This window comes from Trifolium pratense, linkage group LG2, assembly GCF_020283565.1.
Source record: "Trifolium pratense cultivar HEN17-A07 linkage group LG2, ARS_RC_1.1, whole genome shotgun sequence".
NCBI lineage: Eukaryota > Viridiplantae > Streptophyta > Magnoliopsida > Fabales > Fabaceae > Trifolium > Trifolium pratense.
The window spans coordinates 65,953,591-65,967,546 of NC_060060.1; the positions used below are offsets into that span (position 1 = coordinate 65,953,591).

At 35.8% G+C, this 13,956-nt stretch overlaps 2 protein-coding genes across 2 annotated transcripts; one reads left to right on the top strand and one right to left on the bottom strand.

Annotated features, from left to right (window-relative positions):
• The first annotated feature begins 663 nt into the window (after positions 1 to 663).
• Positions 664 to 6,468, top strand: LOC123906331. The gene is made up of 5 exons (XM_045956233.1): positions 664 to 816; positions 1,728 to 1,852; positions 1,955 to 2,103; positions 2,351 to 2,442; positions 6,110 to 6,468. The coding sequence occupies exons 2-4, from the start codon at positions 1,747 to 1,749 to the stop codon at positions 2,426 to 2,428; spliced, it is 333 nt and encodes a 110-aa protein (XP_045812189.1). The 5' UTR covers positions 664 to 816; positions 1,728 to 1,746; the 3' UTR covers positions 2,429 to 2,442; positions 6,110 to 6,468.
• Positions 6,469 to 8,611: 2,143 nt separating this feature from the next.
• LOC123906332 (formin-like protein 6) lies at positions 8,612 to 13,680 on the bottom strand. Its single transcript, XM_045956235.1, has 4 exons — positions 11,874 to 13,680; positions 11,517 to 11,737; positions 9,971 to 10,212; positions 8,612 to 9,890 (listed from the first exon to the last, which is right to left on the bottom strand). Exons 1-4 carry the CDS (start codon positions 13,313 to 13,315, stop codon positions 9,093 to 9,095), a joined length of 2,703 nt encoding a protein of 900 aa, XP_045812191.1. The 5' UTR covers positions 13,316 to 13,680; the 3' UTR covers positions 8,612 to 9,092.
• Between the last annotated feature and the right edge of the window lie 276 nt (positions 13,681 to 13,956).

Sequence of the window (13,956 nt, forward strand, 5' to 3'; positions counted from 1 at the left end):
ATTTGTATGCATTGTTTTAACAAATGCACCCTTTTATATTCAGATACGGAATTGAAGTCAAATTGAACATAGTGAGCATGAGAATTGCCAATGGCTAATGGATAGAGTATGAAGTCATAGAAATATAGAATGCAAGTGATGTCATTCTCTAGAAATATCGGATATGCGTGCCTGGCTTGCTGCGCCTCAAGCAGTTCGCAAGGCCTGCCTAGGACGCGCACCTTGCGCACAAGGCCGAGGTCAAACTCCCTCACGCCCAGGCATTGCGCCTCGTGCAGGGATAGGCGCACCTCTAGCCAGCTACTGTTGTTCGTTCACTTGTGAGATTTCATAGGCAATTACAACATAAAAGATACTGACCCAAGTGACTTGTGCCTCCCACGCCCACTCTTCTATGCCAACAAACAATCATATTATTTAACCTCCTATTTTTTAATTCCCAATATAATCTTAAAAGTTTGTTTTTTAAGTTTAACCTCCTAGATTTTTTTAACACTATTCTTAACTCTTATACTTTTTGTTTTCATCAAATCATTCATGTTTTTTAACATGTTTTTGTTTTCATCTAATCGGATGATACCACGGAAACATGCCTGCCACTAGTAGATAGATAAATATAAAATATAAAATAATTTGCTTAGCAAATGTTGTAAAAACCGGACTGACCGGTTGGACCGGGAACCGGTCCAATCAGTACCCAAAGAAACATTTTCAAAACATTCTCCAGAAAGAAAAAAAACATTTTCAAAACAATCGAAATAGAACTCTCACTCTCTCCGCCGCCATCATCTCCGCCTCCAACTCTCACTCTCTCAGGTTCCATCTCTGATCTCTCACTCTCTCTCTCTCTCTCTCTCTCTCTCTCTGCGTGCGTGTCTTTCGATTTCTGTTTTGTTGTTGTTGTTGTTGGTTTTGAGATGCTGTTATGTTTTAGTAATCTTGGTGTTTTTTTGTTCTCATGACTAAACTTAATTAGTTGTAATTCTTATGGTGCTTTTTTGTTTGAGAAAATACTTAAATTGGGATATTGTTCTGTTTTAATTTCATACTTAGCTGTTTTTTTTATTACTGATATAGTGTTTTGTTTTAATTATTTTTTCAATGACCGATTCATATTAGTGTTATTTTTCAATGACTGATACAATAACATATAGGTTACAACAATGGCTGATGCTTAGTTTTTCTTAATTAGTTTTTTTTTTTTTTTGCTATACAATGTCTACTCAAATAGAAGCAAACCCAACCCAAGAAGTCTATATTTTGGTTGTTACAGACTACTCCCTCCGGTCCCAATTATAAGAAAAAATTCACTTTTTAGATTCATTGAAAGTTTGATGTATCTAATCTATATTAGGACTAGATACATCAAACTTTGAATGTATCTAAAAAGTTAATCCATTCTTATAATTAGGACTAGAGGGAGTACATTCATTAACATTAGTGCTTAGCAAACAACGACTTTATGTTGGATAAAGTGATATATTTGTTGTGTCGTAAGTAAGGAATATAATTGTATGTAAAAATAAAGTAAAAGTAAAATGGTGGGCTGTCTAACAAGCTTGTAGCCGGTTTAGGGACGGGATCGAGAAATATGTTTTCAGCTCATATTTAAATAGGGATTTTCAGCCCAACTTCATGAAGGCCATAGCTTGTTAGGGCCGGTTAGCCTAGTTTTGACAGCTCCACTCCATATCCCCTGACTTGGCTATGTCTTTGCACGATATTAGGTTGAAGATTGAAGGCAATATGGCATTATGGTTGCAGTTGCAGAGAGTCATAAGAAACGGAAGTTTTAATTTCATTTCCACACTCCCGCATTCTAGATCCTTCTCCAAATCCACACCCTACGTTGGTTGGTAACAGTTCCTCCTCTTTCCCACTTAACACTTTTTTCACTTTCTTTTTTGTACTAATCTATGGTTGGTTGGTTGGTTGGTTATGTTACGATTTGCAGTCAAGGTTGGAATACCAGAATTTCTAAATGGAATTGGAAAAGGAGTTGAATCTCATGTCGCTAAGCTCGATTCTGAAATTGGTGACTTCCAAAAGCTTCTCGTTACTCGAACCCTCAAACTCAAGAAACTTGGTATTCCTTGCAAACATGTAAGCATTTTTCCTCTATGCCTTTTTCCTCGATTATGGCAGTCACTTATTGTGATACAATTATGGTTTATCAATCTTAAGACTCGTAGACCAGAAGTACAATGACCTTTAAACTTTTGGTAGGATTGGGGTTTATGTAATGTTACATTGATTTTAAGGTGATATTAATTGGATTGTGATTGGCCACATGACATACAATTAAATAGTCCGTTGGCAAACTTTCTCACAACTAGTTTCTGCTTTGCAGAGGAAGCTAATATTGAAACATGCACACAAGTACAGGCTGGGATTATGGAGGCCACGTGCTGAGCCGATCAAAGCATGATTAGTTTCTATTTAGTAAGTAGTCTTTCGCTGTGACGTCATATCAGAAATGTTTAGCCATTGCAGAATGACAGTGCTTGACTTTGCATGAAAAGAGGACATTATTCATCAAATTGATGTTTGTCATTTGCAGCAGTCAAGTTCAATGGGCTAATGTTAATTGACTGTTTGTGATTGTTATGTCCAATAATCTCACTGCATTTTTTGTGTTGTATCACTTGTTTTCCGCAAAAATGAATTGACTTTGGGCTTAGGAGTTTGGAATGGTTCAATTTTTTTGGGTGTGGTTCTTAAATTCCCAACTGGTAAGTGATAAACTGTGAGAAACATAAATGTGTTGCAGACAAGGTACTCGAAAGTCATGTAGCTAGGAAATGAGAGAAATTGGTTTCAAGTGGGAAACGTAAGGTAATTAAGTTAGATTTTTCTTTTGTGTTAAGAATAATGGTGATTAGTTAGTAGTTTCTATTAGTTAGTTAGAGTTTATATGAGTTTGTTATAGTTTATTATTAGGTGGTTAGTTAGTTAGTTAACCCCTAAATTGCTCTATATAAGAGCCATCATTGTACTATTTTCATCATCTTTTATCAAATATGAATCCTTATGATTTTTACTATCTTGAAGACTTTCTAAAGTTTTCTCCATTTTCTCCAAACCATGGAAATCTTAACATGGTATCATCGCCTCGGTTTCGATCATCGAGAATCCGTCCCGCTTCCGCCATTGTACCGATACCGGAGAATCCCTCCATTGCTTACCACAAAGAAATTTACACTGTACTTTTTGATCCACCTTCATTTCTAATGGTTCACTCCATTTATTGTCACTTGTGGAAGAAATCGAAGATGGAGAAGAAATTCTTGCCACTTCCACCACTTCGAAAATCACCACAAGAATCTTCAATTCATGTTCAAGAACTTTTGAGTGATTCAATTCCAGAGGCAGAGGGGGAGATTTCATCACCATCTACCTCTGTTCTTGTTTCATCTACCAGGTTTGGTAATTTTCATTCGGAAATTGTTCCGATCAAATCGATTGAGTTTGTGAAACCAGAGATCAAAGACTGCACTGTCAAGATCGGGAAAATAACATGTATTCTCGTTGATTCAAGCTGCAGCATCGAATCCGCGTTTTCCGCTTCAGAAGAAAATGAGAAATTGAAGAATCTGGATCTGTTGAATCAAGAGGCGAAGGTAGAAGAAAAATTGCAGAAATTCAAGCCACAAACATCGAATCATAAGTTGTTATCTGAAATTTCTTTTTCTGCAATTGATCGTTTCGTCGACGTCTTCATCGAACAAGATCCGGTTTCGCCAAGATTGGAATCAATCGAACACAGTCTTGCCATCATTGTAGAGGTATTGGAATCTCGCAATTCAATTTTTCCCGTTTCTGCTGCAAATCACTTTGAGCATCTCGATCTCTATGGTATTCTCGACACTGTTTTTGATCCCGGCGGTGTGGTTACGCCTCTCTCTATAAAGCTACTTTATGGTGCGATGATATTCGTCTCACCGTCAACCTTTGGTTTGCTCATCGTGTTCGTTGTTGAATTTTCCGTTGAATTCATCGTCCTTGTTTTCGATCCCGGCGGGAATCGTCACCGATCACAGTTAAAGTCTCTAACTACTATCCTCACTTCAGAAGAAAAGCACACACAGGTCAGTGATTCAGAATCTCCATCGTCCTTCATTGACTCTGAACTCAAACTGGCTTCTGAACTCAAGTTTGCTTCTGAACTCAAGTTTGCTTCACAACTCAATCTGGCCTCTGGTATACCTTCTGATACAACTTCAAACTTTTGCATCTATCATCCGTAATTGGATTTTATTGTAGTCTTGAGTTTGAAATTTCATCCATGTTTTGGAATTTTTTTGGGAGCAGCTCTAAGAATTGAAATAGTTGATGATATTTGTTGAAGTTGATTAATCAGTTTTGGTTCTGTTTGGCGCTTGGTTTTTTTTTTTTTCAAACTCATACCAAGGATTTTCTTGCTATGAGTTTGAGGGAGGCTATTACAATATAGAAGTTAGTTCTACAACATTGTTCAAGTTTTGTTCTGAAGGTTTATAGAGTTGAAGCGTTATCAGGTTCTGAATGTTTTTGGTCAATCAAATGGTTGTTGAAGGTTTGGCTTTTGTATCACTGTTATTGATACTTTTGGTTGCATACAAGTGGCAGCACCAATTGTAGAGTAAAATTTGTTTGAATTTACTACTTTCCAATGTGGATTTTAGCTTACTGGTGTTGGATTGTTAGATGTGTTTGAGAGGAATTCAATTTGGAGCAGCAGATTTTAGTGATTGGCAATTTAATTTGAAGCCTCAAACTCTCTGTTTCATTGCTTGAGGACATTAGAGATATTATTGGAATGAAGGGCTCTTGGTTAGAGTTTGTTGATTATTTTGTAATGATCTCAAGCTTGTTCTAGAGGCAAATTCATATTATGATGGAATGCCCCTACTATTTCTTTGGTTTATTTTGTTGGCTAAGAATTGTGCACAAGCTGCCATGAATTGCTACTGTTGCAGTTTATTTTGTGAGGTTACTGAGATATGCCAAAACCTTGTTACTGCTATTAAGGTTTAGGAGAATGATGAAGCTTGGATTCTTTTCATGTTTGAGCCCTGGATCGCATGGTTGGATTCCTATTGGACGTGGGTCTCATGTTTGATGCAATAGAATTTTAGTTTGTATTTTCATTGTGATTCAAACTCAAATTGGAAAATTTTCCAATGTTGAGTTTGAGGGAGGATGTTAAGAATAATGGTGATTAGTTAGTAGTTTCTATTAGTTAGTTAGAGTTTAAATGAGTTTGTTATAGTTTGTTATTAGGTGGTTAGTTAGTTAGTTAACCCCTAAATTGCTCTATATAAGAGCCATCATTGTACTATTTTCATCATCTTTTATCAAATATGAATCCTTATGATTTTTACTATCTTGAAGACTTTCTAAAGTTTTCTGCATTTTCTCCAAACCATGGAAATCTTAACAGAAGTATTTATAAGGTATATATTGTGTTTAATTTGGAGATGAATAATATTGAGACGAGTGACCTAGCTCACGGGGAGTAAAAATAGTGCTCGCTTAATATTTTGTTTAAGGCACACCTAGTTCCTATGATATTCATGTTAGGTTCTGATTGAAAATGTCTATGTGCATGTGATGTGGCTCTTTGTACGTTGTGAAACTGTGTCTTGAGTCTGAGTCACTTTGCCGTGGAGAGAGGCGAAGTGCTTGGGGGATCCTAATTGTTGTTTGACATCATTGAGTCTGAGTTACCTAGGCGTGGAGTGTGGTGAAAATGGTGCTTGGGTGATGTTATAGCTAGTCTAGTATCATTGAGTATGAGTCACCTAGTCGTGGAGTGAGGCGAGAATGGTACTCGGGTAATACTATAGTTGTGTTGGTGTCATTGAGTCTGAGTCACCTAGCAGTGGAGTGAGGCGAGAGTGGTACTTGGGTGATACCATAGTTTGTGTTGGTGTCGTTAAGTCTGAGTCACCTAGCTGTGGAGTGAGGCGAAGATGGTCCTCATTTGTGAATTAGTGTTTAGGGAAACATCTTTGTGTGATGTTATGTTGTCGCGTCTATTTCTATTCACTTATGTTGTTATACCACTTAACATGCGTGGAATGTACCTCACCCCTTTCTTTTGTGTGTTTTGTATTTTCTTTTACAGATAAGTAGCAACAAGATTTTGCAAAAGTGAATTGGTTTATGTCAAAGAGGATGGAGTAGAGAGCCTACTCCTTACCCTTATGTTTATGTCTTGGTTAGATTAGTCCCTTGGACCGGTTTATACTTCAACATGGGATAAAGCTCTGATATAGTGACATCTGGGTTGAGTTATAAATATATTACTTTATTTGTAATTTATTTCAAAGAGTTTATGTCATATTTTCAGAAAATATTTTATGGCCATTAGTTAGCCTAATTCATTTCATTTGATTTTATCTTATGAAGCTTATTGTATAAACATCATAGCGTAATAAAAACCTCAAATTGGCAGCAAATTAAACTTGGGAATTGTGGTTGGTTCCTTGTGCTCTCCCTTCTCTCTAGGTAGGTAGATTTGACCATGAAACTCATATCTTGGATTTGGGCAAACACAGTCTCACAAGGCCACAACTGATCTGGACAAGAATAGCCCATATAAAACTACCTATATTTTCAGCCGAGTTATATCAGTTTTACTTTTGTGATCCTACCCCATTTTTGCACGTCCTATGAAATTACCAAAATATCTTTGTCTGCTACTTAGGTAGCGGAATATATCCATCACTTAAGTAGCTCAATTATGTTGATCTAACATTGAACTTTTCTCTACTGGGATTTAACGCAAGTGGTTGGTGTCAATGTAACAATATTGTAAACTTCGTAGTACTGAGTTTGATAATTTTTTTGAAGAAGTTAAATTAGCTCACCTAAATTGGTGCTAGAGAGAATCGAACCTCAGACCTCAAGAGGAGCACACTCCCAGGTCCCAAGCCAATACCAATGCACCAACCCAAATGGGTTGATAATTAAGGCTTCTATATGATTGTATGATCATCAGTAGCGGAGCTAGGGGTGGCCCGGCCGGGCCGCGGCCCACCCCAAAAAATGGAAATTACTTGGGTACCCCTATTAGTATATAAAATTACAAGAGTATGATAGATATATGGGTTAATGCAAAAAAACATCATAACAAAGTGGTTGGCCAAGCGGATATCCTGCTTATATATTTTCGCATAGCTTGCAGGTTCGACTCCTGCTTGTAGACTTTTTTAATTTTTCTATCTTTTTCTTTAAACAAATATTTTTCATCGTGATTCTTTAATTTTTCTATTTTGGTTTTTTTTTTTAAATAAATCAACTTTCATTGTTGTGTAAAGTGGGTTTCACAATTTTTAATTATATATCTACTTATCTTTTTTACTAACTTTTTGTATGAATAAACACAATTTTTAATCAATTAAAAATAATTATTCTCTTTTGAATATATATCTGTAATATAATAAAAAATATAATTTTTTATGATCAATTTTATGCAAGTATTAGTTTAAAGTTAATTAATTATTTATTATTCCGAGTCACTTGTAAACGTAAATATTATTTTAAAGTACGCATTTTAATTTTTTAGTGACCAACTGTTTTTTTATGCAACCAATCTTATGGTATTTCATCTTACTTTATACTTTTTGTTTTACGTTAACTTTATACTTATTACAACTTCAATTGTTATATGCAATATAATTTTTGTATTTAATTTATATGTTGTAATTTTTTTATCGGCCCACCCAATATTTTTTTTCTGGCTCCGCCACTGATGATCATTCAATGATAATTAAGGCTTCCATATTCAATGATGGAGTATAAATTTTTTTTGACAATCATGGTTATATATAAATTTAAAAGTTGTGAAGTCTCGAGATTTAAGATTAGTTTGTTGTTGTCATGTTTTGCTACGGTGCCTCTTGTATTTTCTTTAGGCTAGTGGTGGGACTCTTGTTGTATAATATGAATTGGTCATATCTTTGTATCCTATCCTTTAGTACCCCTTGTACTTTGGATTTGTTTCATAAATAAAATATTTTTGCCTCTTAAAAAAAATGTTTGCCTCGACAACATGTGAACTATTAAATGTGGAATTTGTAGCAAAATGACTGAATATTGTTCAAGTCCAAAAATAAAAACTGAATATTGGTGTATGCTTTTATTTCAACTGAATGTTAAAAGAGCAATGTATATATCAATCATATCAATGAAAGCTGGGTCCAGTGGTGAAGGATTTGATTTTCTTTATAAAGCAGCGAATGAGAAAGGAAAAAAAAGGAGTGATGAAACAATGGTGATTTACAGCTAGTTCTTTATCTACCAAAGCATCCATCACTCTCCCTTTATTCAACACAAGTACCTTTTACTTTCCCTTGGTAATGTTTACTTTTGAAACCCTTTTTGTTATTTTCCTTGGACCAGCAGTGCAAGAAGTTGATACAATTATTGGGGGTGGAATTAATGGTTAAAAGCTGGTAGAGTACTTGGAATGCAGCACATGTTTATTCTGTTGATTGATATGTTCTCTTTGCTTTTGAAAAAAAAAAAAAAAAAAGATAAATAGAAAATTAATCGCCAAATCTAATGTACTGATATCTTTTTTGTATGGTTCTAAATTCTAATGTAGTCTAAACCTAGGTACAGATAAAGAAATTGCTGCAAAACAGCTAGTATTTATTAATATTTGATTTTAAAAATTACATATAGAGCCTCTTACGTACATCAAAACATTCACATCATTTAAAATGTGTGGAACTATATGTCTCTGATCTAATAGAACCTATTTTGACTTGTAGCATATGTATTGCAGTGGAAAAAACAAAATGATGCATCATCTCCTACACCTCTCATTTCAATGAGGATAATGGCATTGGCATGAACCTTTGTAGCCCATTTGAGTGAACCAAGAAATTGTTTCAAGGGTATGTTCACTTTTCTTCCTCACCATGAAACATGCATTTAACATGTTTCATGTTTGTGATTGTGATCTCAGTGAAGGTTATCCATCTTCACTATTACTATTAGTGAAATGGGATTAAACCAAATGAGAATTTAAGTTTGCAAGATCATTCATTTACTTTCACTGTTATTTTGAGAGGCTATTGTTTCTTTTCGTATTCACAATACTAAGGGGATGATGAGCTTTCCTCATCCGAGCTTCTATCTTGTTTCCCATTGTACCTGTTAAGAACAGGTAATGATGCATTTGAAGCTATTCTGAAGGATCTTGAAGCACCACCAACAATTCTATCATGCATCCTTCCCACTTCTTTGCAAACCAAATCCAAAATGTTTAGAAAATCTCTCACAATCATGAAAATTCTTAAAGGGTGTGCTTCTTCCTTTGCTGCATTTCCATGAAAGTATTCAGTAACTTCTTTCACAAGGAATAAAGCCTCTCTTTCATGAGACTTGATCCTCACAATTTCGTCTTCTGCGTATTTCATAAAGAGCTTTGTGGATTTGAAGAAATTGCCTCTCATATCTGGCGTCTCGTATTGCAAAACCAACCGCACTTTTTCAAGCCCTGTTTCAAGCTTTGTAACATAGCTGCTTAAGACATCCGAGTCCATTCCTGCTGCTTTTTTGACATTATCAAGGTCTTTACTGAGACCACCCACAACATGCAATCCTTTCTTCTTAAATTGCTCCTCATTAAATTTGGACTCCATTTGTTCGGGAATATTTCCGTTTGCAGATTCAGTTTCTGCACCTTCAGACCTAATGATCTCTTGGACGACAAAGTGGAGCAACGTGGTCTTTCCATCTGTTCCCTTTATATCTACGAGTTTTAGGAGTGTGTCTAGTTTGAATGCTTTAGCATCACCTCGATTAGTGCCGACATTCATTCTGTTTCCTGTCCTGAGTACAGCTTCAAGAAGTTTGAAGAATAACCGACTGTTCCTTAATTCCTCACTTGCTGCCTGACAGATTAAACTGATAGGTTAGTTTGTCATAAGACATTATAGATCAAAGATATAAAAGAGTTGAAAGTGAGTAATACCTGCAGGGTTTGGAAAGACTTCTTGAGGTAGTTGATTTCGGAATCAAAGTTAGCTCGGTATAGCATAGCTTCGACTCTTTTGAAGGCAAAAGGGATATCAAGCACTGCTTTAAGAAATTTTTCTGCAGATCCAAGTTTTGAGAGATCGCCGTTATAGTTTTTCAATTTTATCTCTTCCTCTTTAGTAGGAGCCATCTTTACTAGGGTTTCCAATAGCTCAGCACCCAAACCTTCAGGATTCCCTGTTTCATTAAAAAATAACACAAGCCATGAATACATGATGTTGACAAAGTGAAAATAAAGACTGCAAATAAGCAATTGGTTCAAGGCAATAGCAAACTACGATATCATAACTTTCTGTAAATCTATCTTCTGATATTTCACATATTTTAGACATTTATTACTGATTCAGTAGATTAATAATACAAGAAACACCATGTGTTTAGTGATTTCCAGTATACAATTAACAAATAAATACTTCGTGTTAATTAGCCTTGAAAGTGATAGAAATTTTTTATTAAGAGTAATAACTGTCATTTGAAGTGGACACAAAAAGGAATGCAGTCCCTCTGTTAAGAATATGAATGAAAAGATGATAAACATGAATCGAAGTTATAAAATTTAGAAATCCACACATTTTTAAAGTTTATTTAGTTTTCTTTTCTGAGAATAATGGCCAACAACCAGTGGATTGTAGGAGAAGTAAGGGCAGATTTTCCTATCCCTCAGATGATATTAAGCATTAAAGAATTAGAGACTAGTATTTCAATTATAAGAGTTCAGAAAAAGATTAAAATGAAATATAATGCTACCAGAGAAATGATAGAATAGTCCATCTTTTGGATGTATCATATGTGATCACGGCTCTCACTAACCCAGGACGCTATTGCTTTTACAGGAAGCACCGACAGTTGGAACGAAAATACAAAGCTAAGTTGTTAAGGTGGCAATTTTGCAGTAACAAGTTTAATGACAAAAAATTATTCTGTTAAAGAAGACAAAAATAGCTTGTGCCTTAAAGATGTTCATAAGTTAAGATGTCCTTGTTTTATTCTTCTCAAGTACATTGAATAAGCTGGATTTGGATTTTAACAAATTTTGAAATTCCCAGTACCATAATACCTAAATTTGCACCTCCCTTAAAATAACATAATGATGTGCACGTGGCATGATCCTGATTTAGACATCACTATCATATACTACTAGATTACATAATGCATGGATGATGACTTTTTTGTTTTGAAGTTGTTGAGCCATGCTTCTGTTTCTTATTATATGGTCCATTCTCTCTACATTATTGCCACAAATTACTACACAAAAAATCTACACCTAATGCCCCTCCTCCACAATTTTTTCCATATGATATACATGAACTTTACTCAATATTCATTACATATTTTAAAAGTTAAAGCTATGTGAATCATCAATGCAGTATAGATTAAGGCACCATAAATCACTCTATTTATATGTTTAACTCGAATTAGAAAACGTGACTTGAAAGTTTTCTCCAAAAAAGGTAAAGAATAAAGGGAACAACTTAACTTACCATCTAAAAGAGCTTCAGAAACTTCATCTCTTGTCACATTCAATGCCCTTAACAATATAGCTATATTTTGTGACTTCTTAGGATCTAACACCTTGTTCTCATGATCAACAGAATTAGGAAGAACTGATTTTCTAACACCTTGTTCTTTCGGTTTCGTAGCCGAAGAATTCGTTCCATTGTTGTTGCAGCCAAACAAGGACTCCATCATATCCTCATTTAATCTACAAAAATGACACCAAACCATAGAGAATTAAATAACACCAAACCATAGAAATTAATAATATTAATTCATAATGTACTTCAACTACTACAATCCCAAAAATGATATATAGAGAATTAAATACGAAATATACTCACTGAAATGAACTTGATTTAATTTGGTCCCATACAGTAGCACGATCTGAAGTTGCACGAACTTTGTCCCAATGCAACGCTTTTAGCTTCGGTTTTCCACCTTCCGTTTCATTGGCTTCAACTTCAAACCTCTCGGAAGAAGATCTCAAATTCACACTCTCATCAACATCATCAGAAACAGAGTCTAAAACTTTTGTTACACTACCAGCAGAATCAACACCACCTGAAACTACCGGCGTCGGAGACACTGATCTTCGAATCATTGGCGGAGGAGGAGGCGGTGGTGGTGGTGGCGGAGAAGGAGCAGGAGGAGGATGATTATGTGAAGTTTTAGAGATGTTTGAAAATGTATTAGTTGTTGATTGAAGATGTGCCAAATTCGGAGGTGGCGGTGGCGCTGAGAATTTCGGCTTTCTTGAATGTCCACCGCCTCCGGAGGTGGTTAACTGTTTTTCCGGCGGAGTTTGTTTAATAGACGGAATGATGACGTGTCGAATATCCGGCGAATTATTAGCAACACGAGATTTCGGAGAAGTTCTCTTCGATAACGGAAGAGGCGTCACCGTCGAAGGATTCTCTCTCTTCGCCGGACTACCGTTAACAAGAGAACTCTGTCGTGAAACGGAAAACGGTGTGTAAAATCCATCTTCCTGACTTAACGACGAATTCTGCGGCGAATGAAACGCCGTTCCGTTACTCTCTTCATCGGAAGAATCCTCCGGCGACATCGCCGGCGGTATGTTTCCGTCTGGAGGTTTACTCAACGGCGGCATTGGCTGTAATTCAGGACTCGGACGATACCGATCGGATCGCTTAACTGAATTCAGTTTATGATACGGCGAACGGTTAAGCTTCTCTGTTTGGTTCGGATCGTTGACCGTTGTTGACCTTCTGGAAGGTTCCACCGTTCCAATGTAGAGAAAATTAGAAGCTACTACCGGAGCATTAGAACTTGAATCTTGTTGTTGATTGTTATTACTCTGTGTGTTAGTACACACTAGCTTCTGTGTATCCGCAGGGTGTTTTGCTCTGTGTTTGTATAAAAAGAAAGCTAACGCCGACAACATTCCTAACGTTACGATTCCAACGGAAATAACTATTGCTACTTTTTTTGTACCTTTAGCTGGTTGTGTTGCCGTTGGATTTGCCGCTGTAGCGTTTGAAGTAATCGGTGTTGGTTGATTTTGATCCGACGGTGGTCCTTCAGGATATTCATGGAAGAATGGAATGTTGTCGGAGGAAGAAGGTGGTGGTGGTGTGACGGTTGGTGATGGTGGTGGTGCTGAACTTGCAGGGAATAATGGTTGGTGGAGAATTCTTCTTGTGTTATGATGATGATCGGATTCATTATTGATATGTTTTGCAGTGTTGAGTGAGATGGATAGAGAAAGTGAGAAGAAGATGATGATGATGATGATGTTGAAGCTCGAGTTATGAGCTTTCATGGTGAATTTTGGTTTATTATTCCGTTTTGTTTCGCACAATTCATGTCTGAATTCGTTATTTCCGTAAATTGCTCAGCACGAAATAATGGAGAGAGAAAGAGAGAAAGAAAAGAAAGAAGAGAGAGGAAACTTCTTTTGGCTGTAAGATCTAGATGCTCTTCCGACAGATTCCGTCAGCACAAATCGTATTTATATTTTCTCTTTTACCTTTATTTTAATTATTTTTTTAATACATAATTTCTCCGACACTATATCATGAATCTCAGAAGATACAACATTATTATGAAGCGGGTGTTTTTTTGTTTAAAATGTGGTAAAAGATCGAAATCAGAATCTCATACATCCTACTCAAATTTCTTATCACTAAATTAAATTAGTGGCTTGTTCGGATGTTAAGAAGTCTCTATATTTATTTTGTTTTTTATGATTTAATTATGTCATTGTCAAAGTAATATTCTAAATTATTTACGTAAATAATTACTGCTACATTTGCAGGGTAATAAATCAGTTGAACTTATTATATGCGGACAAAATAAACTAAACTATCAGTGGGAATGTAACGTGGCACTGTTGTTTGCATTTCGTGTCTCGTTTTCAGATTGACCTACAATGCATAAATTTGATATAAAAATAAATATATA